This window comes from Hippichthys cyanospilos, chromosome 20 (genome assembly GCF_059441005.1).
Source record: "Hippichthys cyanospilos isolate Australia breed blue-spotted pipefish chromosome 20, RoL_Hcya_1.0, whole genome shotgun sequence".
NCBI lineage: Eukaryota > Metazoa > Chordata > Actinopteri > Syngnathiformes > Syngnathidae > Hippichthys > Hippichthys cyanospilos.
In genome coordinates, this window is record NC_142388.1 from 5,497,260 (window position 1) to 5,522,856 (window position 25,597).

The 25,597-nt window shown below is 39.1% G+C and overlaps 5 protein-coding genes across 7 annotated transcripts; 2 read left to right on the forward strand and 3 right to left on the reverse strand.

Moving 5' to 3' along the window:
• Positions 1 to 180: 180 nt before the first annotated feature.
• Positions 181 to 1,733, reverse strand: sf3b6 (splicing factor 3b, subunit 6). The gene is made up of 4 exons (XM_088403418.1): positions 1,577 to 1,733; positions 1,124 to 1,242; positions 713 to 851; positions 181 to 556 (listed from the first exon to the last, which is right to left on the reverse strand). Exons 1-4 carry the CDS (start codon positions 1,604 to 1,606, stop codon positions 467 to 469), a joined length of 378 nt encoding a protein of 125 aa, XP_088259544.1. The 5' UTR covers positions 1,607 to 1,733; the 3' UTR covers positions 181 to 466.
• Positions 1,734 to 2,269: 536 nt separating this feature from the next.
• On the forward strand, positions 2,270 to 12,874 carry tdrd6a (tudor domain containing 6a). Its single transcript, XM_088402975.1, has 16 exons — positions 2,270 to 2,523; positions 3,533 to 8,470; positions 9,114 to 9,187; positions 9,321 to 9,395; positions 9,517 to 9,571; positions 9,656 to 9,726; positions 10,532 to 10,589; positions 10,659 to 10,726; positions 10,799 to 10,844; positions 11,052 to 11,113; positions 11,441 to 11,495; positions 11,581 to 11,633; positions 11,719 to 11,803; positions 11,887 to 11,930; positions 12,015 to 12,072; positions 12,279 to 12,874. Exons 2-16 carry the CDS (start codon positions 3,586 to 3,588, stop codon positions 12,350 to 12,352), a joined length of 5,763 nt encoding a protein of 1,920 aa, XP_088259101.1. The 5' UTR covers positions 2,270 to 2,523; positions 3,533 to 3,585; the 3' UTR covers positions 12,353 to 12,874.
• pla2g7 (phospholipase A2, group VII (platelet-activating factor acetylhydrolase, plasma)) lies at positions 12,482 to 17,189 on the reverse strand. The gene is made up of 11 exons (XM_088402979.1): positions 16,892 to 17,189; positions 16,251 to 16,379; positions 16,005 to 16,155; positions 15,430 to 15,523; positions 15,257 to 15,325; positions 14,503 to 14,668; positions 14,133 to 14,246; positions 13,812 to 13,903; positions 13,435 to 13,605; positions 13,216 to 13,364; positions 12,482 to 13,146 (listed from the first exon to the last, which is right to left on the reverse strand). Exons 1-11 carry the CDS (start codon positions 16,952 to 16,954, stop codon positions 13,046 to 13,048), a joined length of 1,299 nt encoding a protein of 432 aa, XP_088259105.1. The 5' UTR covers positions 16,955 to 17,189; the 3' UTR covers positions 12,482 to 13,045.
• Positions 13,522 to 23,446, forward strand: ints9 (integrator complex subunit 9). 3 transcript variants are annotated; one of them, XM_088402977.1, is made up of 18 exons: positions 13,522 to 13,639; positions 13,831 to 13,957; positions 17,593 to 17,720; positions 17,838 to 17,898; positions 17,974 to 18,036; positions 18,194 to 18,333; positions 19,002 to 19,088; positions 19,335 to 19,455; positions 20,074 to 20,208; positions 20,281 to 20,392; positions 20,490 to 20,670; positions 20,754 to 20,814; positions 21,455 to 21,626; positions 21,721 to 21,845; positions 21,911 to 22,078; positions 22,182 to 22,280; positions 22,546 to 22,683; positions 22,913 to 23,446. In XM_088402977.1, exons 3-18 carry the CDS (start codon positions 17,656 to 17,658, stop codon positions 23,087 to 23,089), a joined length of 1,905 nt encoding a protein of 634 aa, XP_088259103.1. In that variant the 5' UTR covers positions 13,522 to 13,639; positions 13,831 to 13,957; positions 17,593 to 17,655; the 3' UTR covers positions 23,090 to 23,446. The 3 variants fall into 3 exon arrangements, with proteins under 3 accessions (XP_088259103.1, XP_088259104.1, XP_088259102.1); XM_088402978.1 differs by having other exon boundaries at positions 13,535 to 13,626; XM_088402976.1 differs by lacking the exons at positions 13,522 to 13,639; positions 13,831 to 13,957 and adding an exon at positions 17,196 to 17,357 and having other exon boundaries at positions 22,913 to 23,445.
• On the reverse strand, positions 23,179 to 25,535 carry glrx5 (glutaredoxin 5 homolog (S. cerevisiae)). Its single transcript, XM_088402980.1, has 2 exons — positions 24,799 to 25,535; positions 23,179 to 24,220 (listed from the first exon to the last, which is right to left on the reverse strand). The coding sequence occupies exons 1-2, from the start codon at positions 25,244 to 25,246 to the stop codon at positions 24,048 to 24,050; spliced, it is 621 nt and encodes a 206-aa protein (XP_088259106.1). The 5' UTR covers positions 25,247 to 25,535; the 3' UTR covers positions 23,179 to 24,047.
• Positions 25,536 to 25,597: the final 62 nt, after the last annotated feature.

Genomic DNA, 25,597 nt, shown 5'->3' on the forward strand with positions numbered 1-25,597 from the left:
TCCCAAGAATCACAACTTACAAACCTGTGTGACATACTACCAAAACCTGAACACATTTACAGTATGAGGCAACAGAAAAATGGTTTGGTGTGAAACTAAACTTGAAAATGATACAGATATGAGTGGTAAAGAGTCTTAATTAAATCTAAAATATACAAATAAGAAAGGAAACAGCAGAACTTACAGAAAGAAAGTTTATTTTACAGATAGCACAACAATATTTTGGTCAAGTCAAAGATGTTGAAGAAAGAAACAATAGAAGAAACATTAAGGTCTAATGTTGCAAACAGCATTCCTGCACTTAAGCCCAAGTCTGCCTTCAACCCAAATCTAACGTGAACATTTTCAGAAAAATAATTCCTCGTTCACAATTAAAAAAAAAAAAAAAGATGCCCACTTTCATGGAAGCGAAGTATTTGACAACCACCCAAAAAAAAAAAGGGGGGGGGGGGGGGGTTACATAATTTTACTTTGGAGGATCTGTATTGATGCCATATTTCTCTTTTAGGAGCTTCAACTGCTCTTCTTTCTTTTTTGTGTCCATTTTCTGGAATGCCTGTAAAACGAACATACAAGACAAGTAAAAACAACTTACGGTTAAATTTTAAGTCATGAAATAGCAAACATTAATGCAGATGACAGGATAAAAAAATCTAACAATCACACTTATGCTGATTTAGAAAAAGGAAAAAAGCAAAAGGCTCACACATACCCGATTTGCGTTATAGTAGAGAACCACCAGGTAGCGGTTGCAGACATTGAAGCCTGAGAGGTGATCGCAAGCATTTTTGGCATCAAAAATATCTTCATAAACCACATAGGCTGTTCCTCTTGTTTCTGGTGTATTACCTCTGAAAAGAAAAAAAAAGGTAGGGGTTTTAATTGCTGTAACATCTGTGGCACGCTATTGAAGAAAAATGTTTTGAGGTTTGACAAATATGATTAACTGAACCACAAAACATCGCATGATTGTCAAGGTGGATTTATATCGCTTGATACTTCAAAAATAATGGTTTGCTGAGATTTGAAAAACAGAAATGTGAGGATACTACTTGTCCAAGAAATTTCTGTTTTACTTCTGTGAAAGATGTAAGAAACTATAATCAATATATGTCGTACTTACGTTCTGATTTGACGAATTGGTCCATATTTTCCAAAAATGTCATACATTTCCTCCGCTGTGATTTTATAGGGAAGATTCCTGATGTAAAGGATTCTGTTTACTTCTGGAGGCAGTCGTATCTGCACAGAATAACAAGAGAGTGATGCTAACAAGTCAATGTACATACTCGCAGAATGCTAAATCCCGGAGCGTGTGACGTCATGCTAAGCGGGTTAAAGTACTCATATTTGGAGTAATTGGGAGGGAAATAAGCTCACATAACTTGCAATAAGTAACATTTGAAAGGAAAATTAGTATTGTGGAGTACAATTACGGCTTCATAGGCCGCACAATAGTCACAAAACGATGGTAGGTTATCTCGATCGCAAACAACATCGTGCTATTCATAAGGTAAATGCATATAAGGGTCAAATTGACCCAAAACAACAAAAAAAGAAGTAATAAATGACTTACGTTAGCGCGCTTCGCTGCTTGCATAGCCATGATGAATAAGTATTGCTGTCTTTTCGGGAGAAAATAAAAACTGAATGCGTCAGGAAAGCAACACAAGGAATCAAGATGGCACGGTCGCCTGTTGCTGACGTATTTCCGCTATAGAATTTGAGCTTGCCTGCCCTCTACAGGATAAGTGCACATTGTGCATCAGCATATTTTACTTTTTTGACATTATAAACGCCTGTGAACATTTTTCTTTTCATTACTTGTCTACTAAGATCGAAACACGAATTTATTTAAAAATGTCCTTTGTTTTCTTGAATCTTTTTCTATGAAAAAAGTGTTTTTTGAAATCCGAAATTGTAATTAGATCTTCGCACACACATGCACAACACTAAATATAAATAGACTTCATACGAACAACATTTATTTTTTATGATTAAAAATTGATGATTGAGTATATTGTTTTTTTTTTGGAGGGGGGATAAAATAAAAATAAATGCGAAAAGATGTCATTGTTTCTGGGTCTGAGACACTCAAACATTATTTTTAAAGTTAAACTTAAAAACTGAGAAAATATTAATAATTAAAAAAATATTTAAAAAAGGACAAATAATAGTAAATGAATAAAAGCTCAAAGGAAGGGGATTGTAATTTCCGGGTCCAGCGGAGGGAAAAAAATGGGCGTGTCTGGAATCGCAAGACGTTAATGTGAAACACGGTAGTCATCGACTTTTTCTGTCAACGTTTTCTAGTTTGGTGTACTATAAAGTTGATTTAGAATCGACAGTACAAAAAATATGAAGTAAATACTATTACACGTGTTAAATTCCCCGACATTTGTGAGACTCCATCTATCGAGTCCATTAGCACCTCAGCGGATTCCGGCGAAAGCTAAATTGGCGAAACAATCGACGCCATATTCAGCTCGAAAATCTACGACATCGCCTGAAAAGCAACAGAAGGTGGGATTGTGTATACAACAACAACATAAGTTGTTTCAATCACTAGAAACTTTTATCGCTTTTTTTAAATTTCGGTGTGTGCTTACAGGCTTAAATGGTGTAATTCTGTGCTCGACAAGGAGTGCTTCTTAATTGCCCTCCCCCCCGCCGTAATAAAAAAAAACATAATTATACTTAAAACTGTGTTCTTCATAACATTACCAATAAAAAAAATTATAAAAATTCAACTATCAACAAATGCTAATTTTTACAGGGTTTATACAGGTTAACGGTTAGCCTGAAACAGAAAAAAATGACTTAAAGTGCTCCAAAGTGCCTGAAAAAAAGTCAATCCTTATTTAATCTATCTGAGATTGGGTATTAATTAAATGAACATGTATATTTTTAATTTTGCTTGGTGAATAACAAATATAAACACAGAAGTAATTGAGATGAGGAAAAAGTAGATTTCCAAGATGCATTCATACAGAAGAACACCATCTAAAAGATTTAACTTAATAAAACGACAATTCCATCGTTGTTTATTGAATGGCATGTTTTAGGTTTAATTTACAATGACTAAAGAGATCACTGTATTTTTTTTTTTTGCTTGTTCAAAAGTTTTTTTTTTTTTTTGGATCACCCTGTATATTCTGAGTTTTCAGCTTTTTTCCCCCATGCATTTTGGTCAAGACGTAGCGATGTCAGAATCACAGAACATTAATTGGAGTCATTTTGGTCTGCTCAAAGGTTTGTTCAAAAACACCACAAAAAGACCACTGTCAGATTTTCAACTTCAAAGCATACATCATCCAACTGTTATCGTCAGCCTCCGATTGAGAGCACGCAGCACTGCTAGCTAGCGGCTAATTTGTTCTAGAAGCTGTGCTGCACGCATGCGATGTACAATATAATGCCAGGGTGAAACCATTTTGAAATCAGTATCATCTTTTTGTAGAAAGATTCCGAAGATATTCTTTCAAAGTGTTAACATTTAGCACCATACTGTATGTGCATTCATATCTTTCAGATCATCCACTGCTTACACTCAGCGATTGAAATGACAAATCATGGAGAGTTTGAATGAGTGAAACCGCTGCCATGTCGTTCATCGCTGACCTTCCGACGCTTGGCTCTAATGTAACAATCCAGATTACCAAAGTTTACTTGAAGCCACTTCATGAGCTCATAGAATTCTGGGCCAATTTTGGCCATGCCAGGAATGGGGATTATCAATCCCTGGTGAAAGATATTCAGTCTCCTGTAAATTTATTTCAGGAGTTTGATGGAAATCCTGGCGACTTGTGCTTGGTTCAGATTGAAGGTACATGGTATAGGTCACGCATAGCCACTAGAAATGGATCCAAATGCCAAGTCTTCCTCATTGATGAAGGGATCACATGTAGCACTACCACAAGGTTTTTGGCATGGGGTAAGAAGGAATACTATCACCTTCCGCCCAAAGTGGAGTTTTGTGTGCTGGCCAATATAAGGCCACATTCTCCTGAAAATAGATGGTCTCCATTTGCGCTTGAATTCATGCAGTCTCTAGGAGGACATACTGTGAACGCACATGTGCAAGACGTACTAACAGACAAAAGAATACTTCTTCTGGACATACCATGCATAACTGGACAAATGCATGAAATGGGACTAGCAAAGAAACTGGATCCAAGCACCTTCCTGGATTTTGTTCTCGAGTCTCTAGAGCCCAAATCTGAAAATTTTCACCAAACCTCCACTGGCGAGGTTGAGCAACTACACAAGAAAGATCTCTACTTGTTTCCAGAGCTGTCAGCAGGATCGGTAGAGATTGTTGTCGTCACAGAAGTGACCAACCCACAGCGAATTTTCTGCCAGTTGAAGATTTTTTCTCAAGAGTTGAAAAAGCTCTCAGAGCAAATCACTCAGCGCTGTAGTGGTAGGATGGTCAGTTGTAGTGTGAATCCTGAAATGATAGGATTTCCTTGTGCTGCGAGAGGAAACGATGGTAGTTGGTATCGTTCTGTTCTGCAGCAGGTATTTCCGCAAAGCCAGCTGGTGGAAGTATTGAATGTTGACTACGGTACCAAACAATTCATTCAAATGGAAAACGTTAGACCGCTGCCTTCAGAGTTCTTCAAAATGCCTGTTGTGACCTATGTATGCTCACTCCATGGAGTTGTTGACAAGGGGGTTGGATGGACAAGCGCCCAGATAAACTATCTGAAATCCCTAATATTGCACAAGACTCTCATTGCCAAATTCCAGTATCACAGCACCTCAGAGGGTGTTTACTATGTTACACTCCATGGTGATGAAAACACAAACCTGAACAAATTGTTTTCTCAGGAAAGTGAAAAAAGACTTTGCGATTATGGTGTTGGAAGCATGGCTAGTAGCATCCAGAGCGCACAAAAGAACGGAGGAATCGTGTTACTTCCTGGGCAGACCAAAGTGGTTGAAGCAAAGGTGGAGCGAAGCACCACGTTTCCAGTTGAGGACAGCATAGTCTGCTCTTCTCTAGACGGATACAATGAGATGAAAAAAGCGTCTCAAATCCCCGCTGAAATTTCAGAATTTGGATTGTTGGCTGGAAACAGTGACATTTCTTTTCGGACCCGGAGTAACGTTGATCCCACTGGCAAAGAATTAAAATTAGGAAAGTACAAGGAAACCATGTTTCCAATTGGTAGTGTCCTTGATGTCAGTGTGTCTTGTGTTGAGAGTCCAAATGATTTTTGGTGCCAGTACATTCAGAACTCAAGGAAGTTGAGATCGCTGATGCATGAGATACAGGCACACTTTTCAGGCAGCATTTATGAGCCTCTTACCAAGGCAGAATGTGCCGTTCGACACCCTGACAATGGAATGTGGTACAGAGGTCTTGTAATTGGCAAACACAAAACAACCGTGACTGTTCTTTTTGTTGACTACGGCCAAACAATGACAGTCTCTGTCCAAAACTTGAGAAAGATCAACCCTGAATTTCTTGATCTGCCCACTCAAGCATTTCGCTGCAGTCTCCTCAACCTTCTCGATATCATGTCGGTCGTAAATGATTGGAATGAAAAGGCACTCGAGAAGTTTCAGAACTTTGTGCAAACTGCTGCCTCAAGCTTAGTTCCGTTGAAGTGCACTATCTATGCCGTCATGTACAATGAAGAGAAACTTGCTCTCAACATTGTGGATCTAGAAACTCCCTTTGAGAGCATCAGCACCAGTATGGCCGAATTTGCAGGTTTCACACCTGACAGGATAGTACCGAGTTTTTCTTACTCCCTGGACACATACTACTACTCACCACACAGCATCAAAATCGGAAGAGAAGTAGTAGTCACAGTGACGTGTGTAAACAGCGTCAGTCAGTTCTACTGCCAACTTGAGAGGAATGCCGATGTGCTCGAGGACCTCAATAAGAAGGTCAATGATCTCTGCCGTCAGCTTAGTAAAGTGAAGCCTCCGCCGTCATTTGGAAAATTGTGCTTTGCAAAGTACACTGACGGGCTGTGGTACCGGGCACAAATCACGTCTCTCCAACCATCAATCAAAGTTCACTTTGTCGATTATGGCGATACAGCTGAAGTGGAGCGATCGGACTTGCTTCCTGTGCCTAAAGAAGCCAAGGACATAATGTCTGTCCCGATGCAAGCGGTTTTGTGCTGTCTTTCTGATGTCCCAGCAGATGCTCCCAGTGAGGTGAATAACTGGTTTCAAACATCTGTGACGGAATGTAAATTCCGAGCACTGGTCATAGCCAAAGAACCCAATGGGAGTCTCCTGGTTGAACTTTACCATAACAACACCCAAATCAATTCAAAGTTGAAGAAAATGTACAAGCCGCAGGCACACACTAAAGGTCAAGAACTCTACAAGAATCAGGAAGCTCCCCAGAATGCAAACGGTAAAGAAGTAGCAATGTCTATTTCCGCTCATGTCTTCTCAGAAAGCAGTGCAGCTGACCCAAAATCAGCACCTCTAGCGAGACAAGCGACACAACCTTCAAAACGGAGTTTGCAGGATGGGCAGGTTAAAACCGTCTCACGAGAACTCTACCAACCTCCGCATCAAAGGCTGAATCAGAGCAAGAACATTGATCATACCAAAAAAAAAGAAAAGCCCACAGACAAATTACAAATTGTTTCTGAATCACCTGTTAAAGAATTAGCCAGCATGCTTCCCCGAGCTAAACATCCAAAACGCACTAAACTTGAAGACTTGCCCCAAAACGTGATCACATTGGATATGGAGGCAGATGTATATGTTTCACATTACAACAATCCAACAAGTTTCTTTGTGCAACTTGTCAAACAAGAGGATGAATTATTCTCCCTAGTTGACAAGCTTAATGACTCATCATCCACTCCAAAAATCAGCATCACTGAAGTAGACGCAGGTGACCTAGTTGAAGCTGAGTTTCCTGAGGATTCTTCATGGTACCGGGCCAGCGTCAAAGAAGTACTCTCCAACTCGACAGCTCTTGTGGAGTTTGTCGATTTTGGCAACACAGCACAATTACCATTGTCCAAACTAGCCGAGCTCAATCCGGATTTTGTGCAGTTGCCAAAGTACAGCACACACTGCATGCTATGTGAAGCTGAATGTCAAGAGCCTCTTGATGCTGGAGCGGTGTCAACTCTGAAAAGAGATATTGGCACGAATGCGGAGAAAATGTTCAAATGTCGATTTGTGAAGAAGAATTTGGATGGCATTTGGCAAGTCACTCTTGAGGACAATGGTGTGCAGGTCACATGTAAAGCACCAGCAACAGATCCTGAAATCCCATCTGACACTGAACCTAAAATAGAAAAGACCATCCAGAACTTAGATCCCTCACAGAATTCATATTACCACCGTTTAGAATTCTCTGAGGGACAACACCTAGATGTTTACATCTCAGCTTTTTGTGATGCGCTCACGTTTTGGTGTCAGCCCGCGGACTCCACCGCGCTTGATGTGATATCTGAAAGTCTCTCAAAAATTGGAAATGACGCTTCAAGTACACATCTCAACATGAGCGCGCTCTCACCCGGCACACCGTGCATTGCGCTTTTCGCGGAGGATGAGCTTTGGTGCCGTGCTAAAGTATTGAGTAAAGATGGAGATGAGCTGTCCATTCTTTTTGTAGACTATGGAAACATAATGAATGTAAACAGCACAGATGTGTGCGAGATACCTCCTGATCTATTCCAAACTCCCTTACAGGCATTTTTGTGTAAGCTCGAAGGTTTCGATGACTCTCATGGCTCTTGGAGGGACGGGGCTTTCAATGCATTTTCTTCAATCGCAGAAGACAAATTATTGCAGATGACTGTCACCGGGCCTTCTCAAGATGATAAGAACGTGTACCTTGTGCAGTTGGAATGTGAAGGTCAGAGTTTGAATGAGACTATGAAAAGCTGGTGGATGGAAAACAAATCGGATGTTGCACACATCGCTCTGGATGAAGAACTAGACCCAATTGATGCAACTGTGGAACACACTGACTATGAACCCCCATGGAGTGAAAGCACAAGACTCGCTGGGATAGAGCCGAATGATGCTGACTGCATGGTAACAAGTACTCCAAAGGACATTAAAAGCTGTGTAGATGTTCTTCAGTCTTCAATTTTTTCAACCGAGTCCCCACTGGAAGAGAAGTATTTCGCTGAAACCTGTAGCCCAAGTGATACAAATTCATCAGAAAACACGGTCCTCACTCTCTTGGTTCCTCACAATGAAACCAACGTTTCACAGATTGATAGTGGACTACAAGAATCAGCGTTGCCCATGCAAAATATAGAAAGGAACATTGTAGAAAGTGGCCAAGGCTTCCATAAAGATTCTTCCTCTGTAATGGACACAACACCTCCGTCAGATGACATAAAATCTCCACAAGCTGAGATCCTTCAGCATTCCAATGATGATTCTGGGATTCTGGTGTCTACGTTTGAAATGGCGGATAGCCACAACACCAGTCATTTCTCTTTTTTTGGGACCAATTCTGCTGGTAAGACCTTCATGTTATCTCTTATCTATGCAGGGCTCGATATTAACACCCGCCAAATGTCGCCATGTTTATCTGTGGTGTGTGACGAGTAGAGAAACTGATATATTCTTTTTTTCAGGGCCAATACTGATCTTTAAACCATCAATGATTAGTCAAGGATGTGGATAGCTGTTTTTCATTTTCAGTAAAGGCGTAAAATAATTGGTCAAATATCTTTAACTAGGCCCATTGGTCACCAAATCATTGCTTGTAAAAATTAAGATTTGCTTCATTCTGTACAATAAGCAGAACATATTTCCTGATAGATATTTGAGGATATAAGGTTATGGCCTGGAACTAACGATTATCTGAATATTTAATCCATTATGTTGTCAGTGTATCAGATTATTTAAAACATGATTTAATTTTACTCTTAGAAAAAAAAAATCAAATTGACATTGGAAAAATTGACATTTTTTCAATTTGGTTGCTGGTTTAGTTAGCAAAATCAGGAAAAGTGTTGATTACTGTTTTCCAAAGTAAAAGTCAATGTTTATTTCCAGTCGAGAAATTCAGAGAGTGGGTAAAAAAAAGAGTTAATATCAAGCCCTGAATGTATATCAAAACGATACAACGTGTTTGATATTGTATTTTATGTACCTAGATCCAAATGCCCCCATTGATGACAACAAGGTTGAAGAATCACATCCAGTTATGAGTGGGACAAATGTGAAAATGGTAAACCTGATACTAAACCTTAGAGGTCTATTGTGCAGAATCAAATATTATGTAGTCATATAACAGTAAACAGTGTCTCTGCAGCTTAGAAGTGCTCAGTTTTATTATTACAAAAAGCTTGACTTTTTTTAAGGTCGCTTGTGATGCTGTGATGAACTTTGCAGTTCTTTGTGAGACAGCTGTTGACAGCTCTGAAGAATCACAACTGGTATTTTGCATGTTTTTTTTTTTTAAACTCCAGCACACGTCTTAAATTTTCATCTCTAATACATGCTACAGTAGGCTACATTTGTGATTGGGTAGAATCTATCTGTTTTGTTGCCTTGTAGGTTCCAAGTGAATCAGTGCTGCCTTTTTTTGTGCCCGTTGGTCAGCAGTTACTTGGTGAAATGTTTTCTCTCTCTCTCTCTCTTCCTTTCTCTATTATTTATTTATTTTGCAACCTTACAATGCTGTATTATTCGACAGATGCTCCGGAGCAGCAAAATAATTCTGAAGATGTTATCCCACAGCATGAGAACATGCAGACAAGAGAGCAGGTACCAAAATCCTAACAAGTGAGATTTTGAAGTGATGAACTGTGTGCATCACACGACGAGTTTGTCAGTTAATGGCATAAAAACTAATATTAATCTGATTTCAATGATGGGCTGAATGGATTTTCATACCAATTTTAAGACTTTTTTTTTTTTCCTTACTGTTAGCATTGGTTAGTGAAGGATATTTATTGGCCTTGAGATTTTTTTTCCACACAAATATGTACTACATTTATATAATAAAATGAAAAGACTTGGAACACAAATTCAGGTTACTTTTTAACTGTTGGGACGAATATTGCACAAAGTACCAGTACCAAAAAGAATTATTTTTGTGATAAATGTTCTTGATTTTTTTCTTTTTGATGAGGGGGCTCTGTACGCCACACAGTTGCATCGCATGATAGCGATTAAATGAAGTTATATTTTGTCTGTGGATCGGAAATAGGGTGCAGCTAGTAATTATTTTTAGTTTTAACACCATACACATCTCAGAATCATTTCTTCCTCGGACATAGCCTGCTAGCTAACACAAAAATGAATCAACCTAAATGCAAAGTTAAGAGGATTTTACAAATACAAATGAAAATACAGTACATTGAAAGTTTTTTTTAGTAGCTTTGTATGGGGACTATGATCAAGTAAAATGAAAATGTTGGTATTGTAACAACACTATTTGGAGCAGAATTTTGTTGTAAACTGAGGACAACCTGTGCAATGTTTTCGTTATGATACCACAGTATGCCACTATCTTTTTTTCCCTCTTGCAAAAGTTTATTACTCATGTTAAAATCTTTTTTTCTTTTAGAGCGATATTACATCTGATGACAAGGTGTTGGATTTAATTGATGTGAATTCATGTTCAGGTGTGTTCTCCTCAGCCCCACATAGTAAAATGTGAGCCCCTGATTTATTTGAGTCTTTCAAATGTGTAGATCTTCCTGCTGACACTGACACCATATCCAGCGAGTCACTTTGCAGCACTGTTTTCTCTACAGAAGTAGTAAGAGCTCATTAATTACTAGTCTAACTTTTGCTTGTAGAAAATGGTCATGTAGAGTTTGTTGCTTTTTAGGGTGCCGTGCTTGAGGAGGTGATCCATGCTGTTGTAGCGTTGACAGGTATCTACTGTACAAAACGTCTCAACTATTCTTGAAGCTGCTTAACATGCCATGAGATTATTATCCACTAGAGGGCAGCGTTTTCACATCTACATGTGTACAAACTGGAAAAATAACAGAAACCCTTCCAAATATCATAAAAACATTGTAAAACCCTTTCGGCTGGGGGAGGGGGGGAGACAACTTAGCATCGCATTTGTTTTGCAGATCCAAATGAGCAGAGTGATGGCACAACGGCTGCGACAGAGCATTGTTGGAAGGAGGAAATGGTATTTTGCATCACACTAAATTTCCACATGAGTTGCGTACACAGCTGCAGTGTTTTTCATGTGTTGGTTGAGTTCATGTGTAGAAGTCACAACCAAAGATATCTCGATGGATTATTTTGCTCTCATGGGCTGCACCAATCTGCTTAGAATAGAACTGAATATCAATGGTCATTTTCTTATGAGAAAATCCAGTTGTGGTTATGTTGACCAATTTTTCAGTGACATCTCAGTTTCATCACAAGACAAATTTTCATCTCCACTTTAATTACGAAATAAATCTTCCCCCAAGTCAATTTTTCCAGTCACAAATGTGTTGTGTGATTGCAGAGTAACACGAGAGCAGAAGCTGAGATTTCAAATTTTCCTCAAGGTGAACAGCTAGGTTTGTAATTGTTTTTCCATCCGCCCCCAAGTTAAAGGTAATTATTTTCATTCCGTTAATAAAATATATATGTATATATTTACAGCGCCGATGTTTGATCCTGAGGCAGGATCCCACATACATTTTTGTTCAGATGAGGTAGTAATCATGATTCCTTTTACAAAAAAAAACAAAAAACAACTTAACAAATAACAGATGTATGCTAAAGTCAACTACTTTTTAGGGCAACATTGAGGAGGTGATCTGTCTCGTCAGAGATTTGTGCTTGACAGACGCTCATGACCAAGACACTGCCGCCTCCTTGCGTGGTAATAATTGACTTTTTGAAGAGATACACAAAGTACATACGTGCTTTGAAGACTAAAAGATCACGTGCTTCTGCTTTGTAAAGTTATTCCTGTTGGAGACCAAGAGGAAGAAATGGAGAACAGCAATGTAATATGTTTTCATCGATAAGCAATTATTTTATCATAATGTATTTTATTTGCGCCACATAACTGATTTTCTTCTTCTCCAAAGGTTCCCACTGATGCAGTGCATGTGGGTCAATTGTTGCCTCATAATGATGACTATCCTGGTAGGTGTTGAGAATTGTATTTTTTTATATATATAAAGTACACCATCATTCTTGATACATGGGACCATTACAGTTGCTGGGGTGGCACTTTTATTTCTACTGAATTAATGTCATTCAAATCATTTTGTTGAAGACGAAAAACAATGTAATGGTTATCCGCCTTGATAAGTTGCTTTTTTTTTTTCTTCTTGATTTTTCATTTTTAGATGATATATTGTCAGACCGCACTCCAGTTGGGGTCATCAAGGATGACTCTGCTGACACTGAGCTGGAGGAGTGACATGTTCACCGTCGTTTTGTTCGCGAAGTGTTCTTTATGTTTTTCGGTGTTGGGGTTAACGGGTGGCACAACTGTTTGCATTTTCCTTGTCATTTACTTAGCACTCAAAACAAGACTGATGTTGGTATATAAGTTTGCATGTTCATTTTTATTTACTTAGCACTCAAAACATGACTGCTGATGTTGGTATACAATTCTGATTTATTACAATTTTGATCAAAAAATAGACTTCAGTCAACAAAATAAATGCCTGGATGTCATTTTTTTAATCTAAATTGATATACTGACATACTCTAAAAGAAGGCACAGCTCACATTGTTGCGAATGTAAATTCTGGATGTACTTCTTCACAGTTGATTCATACTAACACACGAGTGAACTGATTTGGCACATGAAGAAAAAGGTAAAAACAATGTTGCTGTCAATTTTAAAGTAGCTACGTAAGGTTTCAGTAACTATACACAAAAATAGAGAATATGATTTAAAAAAAAAGATCATTTTCTGGTGAATAAGAATAGATATAAATAATACTTAAAAGTGGTCAGTCATGTGCAGCAAAAAGTGTTCTCCAAATGTCCATTTTAAACTCCCTGAGCTTAAAATGTCACTCTGCTTAAAATTGTGGTGGTCATCTCAAGTTTGCAGTATGAGGTTTTTTTCAAAGGCTCCAGGAATTCACTGTGGCTTAGTTTGTCAGATGGCCGACTGAAGCAAAGTGACATTAGTCCCTGGAATGAGGTTTTCATCATCACCTTCAATCAAACTATTCCACTGATTGAAGTCCTTTTTCAAACCTTTGAAGAAAAAAAATCAGGCGGGACTTATTTTAATTGAAAGAAGAAGGGTTAAGATGGGTTTCATACCGAGATGCCGCTGCAGAAATGCGAGTGATGCTTTGTTTGAGAGGCTGATCCCGATTTCTGGGTCGAGGTCGCCCTTCAGTTTCATTAACTTGCCGATCAAGTCTCCTGTCAGAAAAGTAAAATCTGGGAAGGACTGGTGCACAGTTCCCCTAGAGGAATGAAAGAAAAAAAACACCAGAAGTAAAAAAAAAAAATCCATGTGTGTTCTGCTTGTACTACCTGATGGTTATCATTTTCCTCTCTATGTCTGATGAATCCAACATTTTGATGCGCATAATGTTCTCTGCCCACTGAAACTTCTCAGAGTTGATAAAAAAGATAGGCTGGTCGACTCGAGGGAAGATTTCATCTTTTAGCGGGAACATCCAGGCATCAAGCGCTACGGCACACCTGAAAGAGTGGAAGAGCAAGGTAGAATGGACAAGTTAGTACTTCCTTTTAAACTCACACAAAAGTTGCACCAAAACTAAAAACTTGCTTCTTGTAGTTAGTGAATTTAGAAAGAGGAAAAAAAGAAATCCATCTAGCACAAAATTTGGCTGAAAAGAGCTCCTGCTTAATGAAGAAAATAAGTTGATGTGAAGGACTACACTTACTTGAATTTTTTTTCTTTAGCTAGTGCTTCTATGGATGTCGCTCCCCCAAAGGAATGGCCCATCACGGCTACTCTGTCAAGGTCCATGGAGTTCTGTATTGAGCAGGACGTTTTATCAGAGGTAGCAATACAAGGACTGACAACAAGGTACATCACCATACATACATATACTCATATATATATATATATATATATATATATATATATATATATATATATATATATACACACACATATAGTGCCTCAAAACTGCTAAGCTCTACTAAAATGTGACACGAGAAGTTTATATTAAATACATTGCAAAAAATATAATTTACTGTACCTCTAAAGTCTTCCAGTCAAAATTAGTGTGCAAAACATTTTGCATCGACACCCCTGAGTTTATGTCCGTTAGTTTTTGAAGTGCACGGATGCATTCATCTGCCCTTTGTTGCACCTGGAAAAGATAAGATATATAGTAACATCCTGACTAGACTTTACACAATCAGGACAATACAGCCAATCGCAATTTTGCATAAAACTCTACGTCGGACGATCATGATCAAGTTATCAGTCTAAAGTCTGATTCTTATATTTGAATGTATACAGTATTTCACAGCTCGAGGTCTCATATGTAAAGATACTTTAATAACAGCTGGCTTCTCGTGTTAAAATGTAACATATCGGATATATAACAACTTATGGTTTCATACTTGCTGGTTTCTGAGGGGAAATTCTTGCTCTCCTGGTTGCAGACTTCTGTAGTACATCCATTCTCTCACCAGGGTATCTGTGAGTGAGGTTTTCAAAGAATTCTTGTTAGCTGTCTCCAACTCGTTCTTTGGTCGTAGGAGGTACGTAGCCGATGCAGACTGGTCTCTGCAGGAGGGGGAGGGGGGCATTTAGTTCTGTAATGTTCATTTGAGGTTGAACAAGCTGGCAAATTTCAAACATGCATTGCTTAGTAAACTGAATTACTAGCTCAAATGTTTTTTTTTTTTTTTTCTGCGGCTTCATCCAGCTGATACAAGCACGCGTAATGCTTGAGGCAGACCACATATTGGCTTCATCAGCTAATGTGCTTCCCAAAATAGATTTCCTAAACCGATCCTTACACAATGTGATGCAAATAGTCATATTTCTGATTTTTGTCACGAGGGAGATTTTACAACACATGGTTGGTCTCTGAAGTTCCTGTATAAATGTTTTTGAACAAAATCAGGAAATAATTCAGGAAGGCTATTGTGGCGATCCGTAACTAAACCTGGAATGTACTCAAGAATGGTTGTGCAGCAAGCTATCCTTTCAAATAAACAGTGCCATTGAATAACCTGTCCGGTCAGGTTCTTCTTCAGCTCAGTCAAAATTACCATTGTGGAAAATAATTAAGCTTGGTTGGCTATGGTAACACTATAGTGTGCAGAGGTCCATTGAGTAGATAAGTTTTAAAATGTTAAGTTCACATACCTATGCTCCACAGAGGCCACAATGAAGCCTTGAGAGGCTAGTTCTGTACATATTGCTGAATACAAAGTCCTAACAAAGGAAGGAAAACACAACTCAAAACATTACTAAAAAAACATACATTAAACTACAATATTCAAATGAGGCAATGTCTGCAAAAAAAGGATAGTATTCACCTGAAGGCTCCCAAACCATGTGAAAAGATAACAACTGGGCATTTTTCATTTGAGGTAAACGGAGCATCCAAGTAGGCTGGAATCTTAAAGGACCCTGAAAAAAAATGGTTACAAGTAAAGTTCACAATTAACTGCTTGGTCCTATATGAAACATAATAACAAAAATTGAATTAAATTCAGACCATCAAAAGTTCCTCAAACTAGGTTTCCATGCACTGCTGTGGGTCCTCAAGCTGTAGCTTGGGGGTAAGCAATAATATTGTGATCCAATAAATTCTGTTTTTAGGATAATTGATGGTTGGTTGGCATGAATAAAATGTCAACCTAAGCTTTTTTTCTTTAAGAATAATTGTCATGTATTGACTTGTGGGGCCACATAAAACATTCTGATGAATAACAGGGTCTGTGGAGTATGCTGTACACAGCGGTTTTGGTTCACCAATTTTGGTCATATGACGTTCACAAGCTGAGCCGTGATCGGTCATTACCTGAGCCCCGATCAATATGGACGGCCACAGAGTTGGATAAAAACAGATGGATTTAACTCATATTTACTGTGTGTTGTGATGAATTACCAAAGAGGCAGTTGAATATTCTTTCACTGAAAGTTCTGTTGATTTTCATAAAATCTGCCAGCCCGTTAAAATACTCTCTGCTCGGAATCCAGTCTGGCATCTCTGCTTTATCAGTCTTCTGGCATGGATAGTAAAGGCGGAAGAAGCTGCCCTGTATGGAATACAAATACAGACGTTATCAAAAAAAAAAAAAGAGAGAGAGAGAGAAAAAACAGGCTGGTTGTTTGTCCTCATCCTGAGATTTACCTGCACTGTGTGATCCATCATAAAGTCAGTGCATCCTGCAGCATTTGGGCCCTTGGGTGAAGGGATTTCAAGGTTATTACAGGAGATATTCCCCATGACTGAAAAAATAAGATTTACACCTCCTCTGATCTGTGGACAAAAGGGGGACATGAATTAGCTCAAGTCAAAAATACACACACAAAAAAGGCATGCCACGTCACAAATATGTGCTGCGGTGACCGCTTAATTAGATAATCAATTGAGTGCTACTGAGATTGTAAAAAAAAAAAAAAAAAACGCACACAATTTAATCGACTAAAAAAATCGATTACAATGGTTTATTGTTTATTATACATCATTTACAGTTGCAAAATACGTTTGATCCCATTATTTAAATATTAAAGGATCTAAATTAAATAAAGTCAGTTAATATCCGGCGACAATATCAACCTAAACCACCGTTACACGTTCTAAAGAAAATAATAACCTTAAATCAATTTAAAGTACTGTTCCAATTTTGATTTTAGGAAAATTGAGGTAAACAAATGTTTGCTTAACTTCCGAAGCAATGTCACACTACTATTTTGGGACACTAACGTTCCGTTAAAGCTAAAGAAGGAAACACAAAAGAGACACCAACCTTAAAACAAACTACAGCTTACCTGGGGAGGTAAATACTGCTCGAAGTCTACTGGGGAAAGTTTCCGCAATCCATGTCGCAACATTCAAATGACTTAACCTTGGCCACTTCGAAATGTGAGTCACTAGGGAGTGGTTTTGACAGGTTCGAATGCGAAGGTAAGATTTCCTGTTAGCCAGTCCATAGTGTACGTTTTTGTTTAGAGATCCCATCTACATTTTTACGCATTTGCCCCACAAGAAGTTGTCATATGCGTAAATAGTATGTTAATTCCACCGCAACGTAAACAAAACAACGGAAGTCTAGTTATCATTATGAACCCACACTCTTCCGGCACCCGATAGGTGGCGCGCTGCGTCTGGACGTTTGTGTGCAAACTACCAACGAAGCCAGCGAAGAAGAAAAAACACGGCTGTAATGGTCGCAAATTCAGTACCTGTTTGACTTTTTATGATGCTTATTCTGTACCTTCTTCAAAAATGAAATTGGTATGTAATAAATATTTATATGTGATTATTCGACAACTGTTTTGACGGGATGTCGCACCAAGAGTTGTTTTCTTAGCAATTAGTATCCAGTGTCATTCACTAGCCGGTGTTAACTAGCACGCGCAGATGTTTGGACATGTAAAGATGCTAATATGCTACGTCTGTATATACTGCACATTTATTTGCTTTCTGCGCAGCCGATGATGTTTTTTCCCCATTTATTGCTTTCCATTAGTACTGCCTATCTGGCCACCCCACATTGCCCTGCAATGTACTCAAATTTAAATCGACCACCATCATGCTGGATTGTGGACTGGACACCACGTCTGTCCTCAACTTTTTGCCCCTTCCTCTTGTGCACAGGTGAGTAATAACGTCAGGCTATTGAGTCTTTATTGGTTAAGGTGATTCAACTTCCCCCTTATTTTAAATTCTCATTCTTTGTTTAAAATACCTTATGCAAAACGTGTTTTTTTCCAGCCCAAGACTCTCAAAGCTACCAGGGTGGAGTACGAAAGATGGAACTCTAAACTTGGAAAAGGTACAACATTATTATTTGTCATGCTTTTTTGCTGGCGGGCTCATTTTAGATCAAATTCTCATGCGTTATTTCTAGGAACTGAAAGAGTGTGCTGGCAGAGTGTTTGTGGACTCACAGCCAGAGTTCTGTCTCCCTGAGGTAAAACATTGCTGCAAACAAACCTTTTTTTAAGGTTAAATGGTTATACAAAGTTGCTAAAATATGCCAATGTTTCACATTGAGGCCTCACAGCATATTGAATAGCAATAGGTATGTAAATGAGATTAACAATTCCTGTCAAAAAATAAACAAACAGAGGGAGCTGTTGGATCTGTCAACAATTGATGTCATCCTGATCTCCAATTACCACTGTATGATGGCCCTGCCCTACATCACAGAAAACACAGGCTTCACTGGCACAGTGTACGCCACAGAGCCCACCCTGCAGATTGGAAGGTAAAGTGAACCGTTTGCAATGGAAACATATCTGACATTTTATTCTAGTTTTAAAGTGCTGTGAAGGGTATTTACCCTCTATCAGTATCTTTGTTTTTCATAGCTTCCCCACTTGCATGTTAAAGATCATCAAATTAATATAAATATTCCCCGTATATGTAATAAGTTAGCCACAATCAGCAATAACAAATGAATTTCTGAATTTGGCAAGTGACGTTCACCAGGATGCCATTTTCAAGTGACAGCAAGTGCAGTATAAGGAAAAATAGCCATCCCCCAAAGAGAGACAAAAACAAATGGAATTTTCCCTTTAAATCGTATTCCAAAAACATCATTTAAATCAAATCAATCAATGATATACTTTAAATCATCAGTGTGGTTGAGCTACTGGGCACTCATAGAAAATATCTTGAATTAACTTTCATTTAAATATGTCATTACTCAAGAAAAAAAAAACAATTCCATATATTTGTGTTTTCTATTTACATTTGGTTGATCTTTGAATATTTTGCTAGGGAATGGGAAAAGTGTATCAATGAATTTGGAAATAGGCAAATACTTTTTCACAGCACCATATACGGAAAATCTACTTGGTGTAAGTTACTCCTGTAAATTTCATTTGTGCGTGTTTTTCTTTTAAAATAATATACTACTTTATTATTGTTCAGACTGCTGATGGAAGAACTGGTGAAGTTCATGGAGAGAGTTCCCAAAGCCCATTCTGCCACCTCCTGGAAAAAGAAGGAAATACAAAGGTATCTAAACTGGGCAATATTGTTCAAAATGTTTTTTTCTTTCTGGGATTTGAGTAAATGTTCATCATCAAATGGCATAATTCAACTGACCTAAATGTACAAATGAAAGTAACACCACACAGGATAGACTTGGCTTTACTGTACTCGGAAACAATATAGTTGTGTTCTTAAAATAAATCAGGTTGTGCTAATATGTTTTTATGAATACTCATATACATTACATTCATGTTGAATTTTATTTCCAAGGTTGGTTCCTGGACCACTAAAGGATGCTGTTGACGTTTGGACTTGGAAACGATGCTACGGTATGCAAGAGGTTAACTCGGCCCTCAGCAAAGTGCAGCTTGTGGGTTATTCACAGAAAGTGGTAAGAAGCTGTAATCATTTTGTTGGATAGTTACTATGTATTTGTGACATTTAAACAGATAGTCCATTTATTTAGCGTTTTTTTTTTCCAGTAAATTCAATTATTTTTATTGTTCACTATTTTGTAAAGCCCTATTTTGTCGCTCCTTTTTAGCCTTACACTGAAAAATATTCGGAAAATCATAAGTATGGACTCTTAAAAACGTACAATTCTGTCTTTGGGATTGAATGAATTAATTTGATAACTGAATTATTTTTCACTTATATTGAATACTTTTAGAAACACATTTTTTTACTTGCCGTTGACGGAAAGTGATATCACATGTGCTGAAGGCTCAGGTAACAACCAATCATTCACAACCAAATTACTTCACATGTAAAATAATTGATCAAATCACAGACAGATTATTCAATTATTATTGCTAAAAATGGCAATGTAAATGGAACATCTCTTATGTTATGAAACATGAGTTTGAAATAAATGGTTGACTTTTTGTTTAGTTTTTTCCCAATGAATGCAAAATTCTAGGTCCCTGTATTCAATACATACAGATATTATTTCTGAGTATTCAAAAGTCATCAGCAACATCAGAAAACATTTCCGTTTCTTTTCTTGCAGGAGCTGTTTGGAGCTGTACAAATCTCTCCATTAAGTTCGGGCTATTCATTGGGTAGCTCCAACTGGATCATCCAGTCCCATCACGAGAAAGTTTCTTACGTATCCGGGTCATCCCTCCTGACCACGCACCCGCAGGTATGCAGCCACTGTCCCATTCTGCAGCGAGCGGTCAAGAGTGACGTGATATTTGCTCTTATCTTCTCCCAGCCGATGGACCAAAGCTCCCTGAAGAACAGTGATGTTCTCATTCTGACAGGCCTCACTCAGATGCCCACTGCCAATCCTGATGGCATGCTGGGAGAATTCTGCAGCAATCTAGGTTGGCTAAAATGTGTTGGCTGGTGAGATTTGACCCATTTGAGGCGCATCTTTGATTTTTTTTTTTTTTTTTTTCCTCCCCCCCACGTGTGCCTTAGCCATGACGATTCGGGCGGGGGGCAATGTGCTTGTGCCGTGCTATTCTTCTGGGGTCATTTATGACCTGCTGGAGTGTCTGTACCAGTTCATCGACAGCGCCAACCTGGGGACCACCCCCTTTTACTTCATCTCCCCTGTCGCCAACAGCTCACTAGAATTCTCACAAATCTTTGCGGAGTGGTGAGGATAGATTTTGTTTGACACATTTTGCCGTAGAACACAACATATATTTTTTTGAGCTGACTTTATTTTAATTATTTTAGGCTCTGTCACAACAAGCAGTCAAAGGTTTATCTTCCAGAGCCCCCATTTCCTCATGCGGAGGTATGTCCTTGTACGACAGCAGTGCAATTTGATGTGTAAATCGGTGGTTCAACACTTTTTTTTTTTTGGATCCTTGATTATTTATTCTTTTATTTCTTGTTCATCTGCTGGAGTCACTAATGGCAATGTGCGTGCATATTAAAATAAATACAGACAAGAGTTTGCAAAGGAGTCACGATCGTGCAATACAGTATGTCAATAAGTTGCTTCATGTTCCAACTAACTTGCTCTTAATTTGAAAGGAAACATTTACACAAATGTAGATAAGTGGCTCCTTTGTGGATTTCACAACAAATCGGGATGCTCAGTATACAGAATACCAGCCAGAATTCTTATTATACTTTAGACTAAGAACTAAAACAAATATATGTTTCATTGCTGTTTGGTGTAATCCTTGCATCTACAAAACCATCTGGAGGACATTTTAAAAAAGTTCTTATATACTCTAAAAGGTGTGTACGAAAAGATGAAGCATCCAAACAACGAAAAAGGATAACAGATTTTTGAACATTTATTTTTGTTTGGGTCATGCATCTACACCTCTAAGATATTGGTACATTTTTACACGAATATACAAAAAACCAAGTTGTAAAGTTTCTGCCCATTAGTTTAGGTGTGCTGAAAATGCCATGTGTTTCAGTTAATCCAAAGCAACAAGCTGAAGCACTACCCCAGCATTCACGGTGACTTCAGCAGTGACTTCCGCCAGCCGTGCGTGGTGTTCACCGGCCACCCCTCCCTGCGCTTCGGGGACGTGGTCCACTTCATGGAGCTGTGGGGCAAATCCAGCCTCAACACCATCATCTTCACCGGTGAGGAGCACTTTAAAGCTTGGAAATGCAACTGTTGCTTTTAAAAACGATGTTTGAGTACTTTGTAGTAATGTCATTCATTTGCTGCCGACAGAACCGGACTTCTCCTACTTGGATGCTTTGGCTCCCTACCAGCCTCTGGCCATGAAGTGTGTTTACTGTCCCATTGACACGCGTCTTAACTTCCATCAAGTTTCAAAGCTGCTCAAGGAGGTCCAGGTAAGATACCGCACCGTTGCGGTGTATTTTTACAAATGAAATACACGCACACTCTCTTCCCGCAGCCTATCCACGTGGTATGTCCCGAGCAGTACACCCAGCCTCCAGTGAGCCAGTCTCATCGCTCGGATCTGATGCTGGAGCTGCAGCCCCCTCCAATGGCGTACAGGCGCTGCTCCGTGCTCAGCCTGCCCTTCAGGCGCCGCTATGAGCGTGTCTATATTCTACCTGAGGTGAGGTGCTATTCGGACAAATCGAGACGCTATTGTGTGTCTTAAAAGTCCTGTCAGTAAGCGAGGACAATTCTTAAGTGTGGTCTTCCGCTTTTGTTCCTAGCTGGCCAACTCCTTGGTGCCTTCTGAGATCAAACCTGGCATCTCCGTGGCAACCGTCTCGGCCATGTTGCATTCGAAAGACAACAAGCACACGCTCTTGGTGAGTCCGCTACCGGTGTAAAAATGACCTCCAGCAAGGCTGAAATATGAACAGATGATGTCATTGTCCAAGGAACACATTGTTATCAACAAATGACATATTCCAAGGAACACGTAAAACAATGACATCAGCGTCCATGGAACACATTGTGGGCACAGTACATGAGAAATCATGAGCAGGGCAAGAAAATGACTTTCTCCAAAAATATACTCTTAACTGCTATCCAGGTATGGTTCCATTTTTTTAAATTTTTTTTTATTCCTAGTCAGTTCCAAAGCCTCCTCCAGCACCCCCTACAAAGAAGAGGAAACGAGTGATGGAGGAACCCCCTGCTGGTCAGGCGCCCAAACCTCTCCTCAGTGGGGTCGTACCCCTGGAAGCTTTCCTTGCAACTCTGCAAAAGGTTTGATTTGTATTTTTTGCTTCGTTTTGATGTATTGATTGAAAATTACACACAAATGTCACAATAGTTTGCCAATGTTTTGCTTCTGTAATGAGTTTGTGTGTTTTTGTTGTGATAAGAAATATGGACCTAATTCACCTATGTGGGCATAGCAAATACAAAATATATATGTACCGGTATATAGATAAAAAATAAAACATGAAATATTAAGGGATCCAAATTCTTACAGCATGGCATCACAGAGGTCAAAGTAGAGGAGACGGCAGACGGGCACATCCTACACCTGCAAGCCGAGGACACACTAATTCAGTTGGAAGAAGACGGCACCCACATAGTGTGCGACAACAACGAGCCGCTGCGCACCACGCTGCGAGATCTGGTACTGCGCTTCCTGCAGAAAATCTGAACTCAGTTACGTTACGCTGTACAGACATATTGTGTAAAATAGTATTTTCTATTAAAGTTTTTGCTAAACCTCAAAAAACACACACATGCTTTGTCATTTGATAGTTTAATTGTGACTTAGTGTACAAGCAGCTAAAATACATTTGATCAAATACAAATGTACAATGTTTTACAATGTACCATTGCTGAAGCAATGCAAGTCTTGGGAAGCAAATACGCTCGATTCCATTTAAGGTTCCAGCTTTTTAAATGAACCACTTAAAATGTAGAAATAATATCATAAGCGAGTTATCTTTAAACTCCTGAGAGCCAGACTATTAATTTGTGTCCACGGTTTCGTCCTTTTGTCTCACCAAGACCGCAAGACCTGGATGTTCTCTACTGAGCACATTTGTACTCAATAGGGTAATTGCAATGAGTCAAAAGCAAATTACATAAATAAATGCGCTGGCTCTGAGGAGGATATGACAAAAAATAAAGGGTGTTTTATTTGTTGCGTTTCAGCGGATCTTTACATACAAGCAAAGTGTGTTCAATTCATGTGTAAGAAACCAAAACATGGTGCCACAGAGCCCACATTGACATAGTCACAAGCACGTACATTATAAAAGCTATCTTTTTACCAGTAACAATTCAAGACAGAATTGTCCCTTCCTTACACAAATGTATTTGGATTTTTTCCGGTGTGATGTTTGTGTTCTGGTCCAACTTGAACAATAATAGTGTGAAGTTATGCAGAGTAGTTTAAAAAAAAAAAAAAAGTAGGTTGCTGCCATGAGATCCATCGTGTAGGTTATTTTATTTGAGAGCTAGTTCTGTCACCTTGCCACCTAAACAGCTCATACTGAATCACATCTACATTGTCAGTCAGAAGAGTCAATTTTGTCTTTAGAGTGCAACGTGTGAGATTCAACCGAGTAAATGTCTCCCCCTGTTTAGAAGAAGTCCAACTTGCTCATCTACTTGGAGTCTTTCTCAGCATCCAGTAGCGCAGACTGGACGCCCAGTTTCTTTAGTTCCTCTACCAAATCGCCATTCTGGTGCATCTGGAGGAGGATGTCGCAACCTCCCACAAACTCTCCGTTGAAGTAGACTTGCGGGATTGTTGGCCAGTTGGAGAAAATTTTGATTCCTGTAGGAAGTAAAGGACTCATATCAGTACGACACACACAAATGAAACGAGCATGACCCTGGTCTAAACTAATAAAAGCTGCAGATGGATTCTGCGGCCTGTTAGGCCAGATATTTACGTTTCCACTCATCATGATGACTTGGGGATTTTAACAATACATCTGATTTCCTTGGTTAAAGTTAAACTGACCTATAAAGGATTCGAATTACACATACAGCTGCTGACATTAATATTGAAACAACTCCCGACAATTAAAGCCGATTTTTAATTTCTCCCCTAAACTCCGTTGGAACAGCTATATCAATTTTGCACGGCTGATTCGAAGCACCACACCCGACGGTGTTTCTGCAAAATACTGATAAGTCAAACTATGTTTAGGGGAGTTATCTGGGAACGTTGGTGACGTCACAATCGACTCGCGACGTCTTCGGTGTATTTAGTGTAACAGGAAACTGCCACGACATTAAATAACGATGAGTCATTCGTGGGTGACACAAACGCAAAAAAAAAAAGTGCTATGCAAATAGTTAAAATGAACTTCTGGTGACCACTTGTTACTGTTAGTGAAATATTCTGACCTTCTCGAAGCTGCTCGTCCGCCAACACGTTATACGAAGCGTAATCGTCCACTCCGTGCATCCGTAGAATCTGGACCACGGCGTTACTAAAACCGCACATGGGCTGAGCCGGTGTCCCTTTCATAAAAACAACCACCTTGTCCTTCTTCACCATCTCGCCAAGGTCTTTCTGGAGGTCCGACGCCGCGCACAAGAGTCGTGTCGAGGCCGTCCACACACGTCCTTGCCCGGGTAGCGAGTATGCCGCTCCGAACCGCAGACACCGAGAAGTGGTTCGTATTAAACTATTCATGCTGCCGATTCGATTGTATTTTTTAAATAGAGCAGGACATATACGTGAAGTGGATCTTGCCTCTACGCTTTGGTTTAGCGACTCTCGGGGGGGAAAAAAAACACAAGGCGGGACCAAGATGTCAATTGATGATTGGTTAGGAGAAACGTCGATCATATTTGTTACACAAATGTAGTACACCGCCGACGTTTACTATTTAAAACAAATAACAAATGATTTAAAAATAACAGTCACTCATTTTGTCATTGAACGAGAATAACAATTTCAACCATGTTAAGAAAAAAATACAAGAAAATTAACTTCCGGGTCACTCTACCAAGGACGCGTCAGGTCGGCTGCATTAAAAGTCAACGAAATATTAAATATATATATATTAAATTAAAAAAAAAACCATGGACTATTCGATCCAGATTGCAAAACAATAATTATAATAATAATCACAAACACAAGTAAAAAATTGAAAAGGAAGCTTACGACCGGCGAGTCCAGGTTAGTCGCTACTTCTAA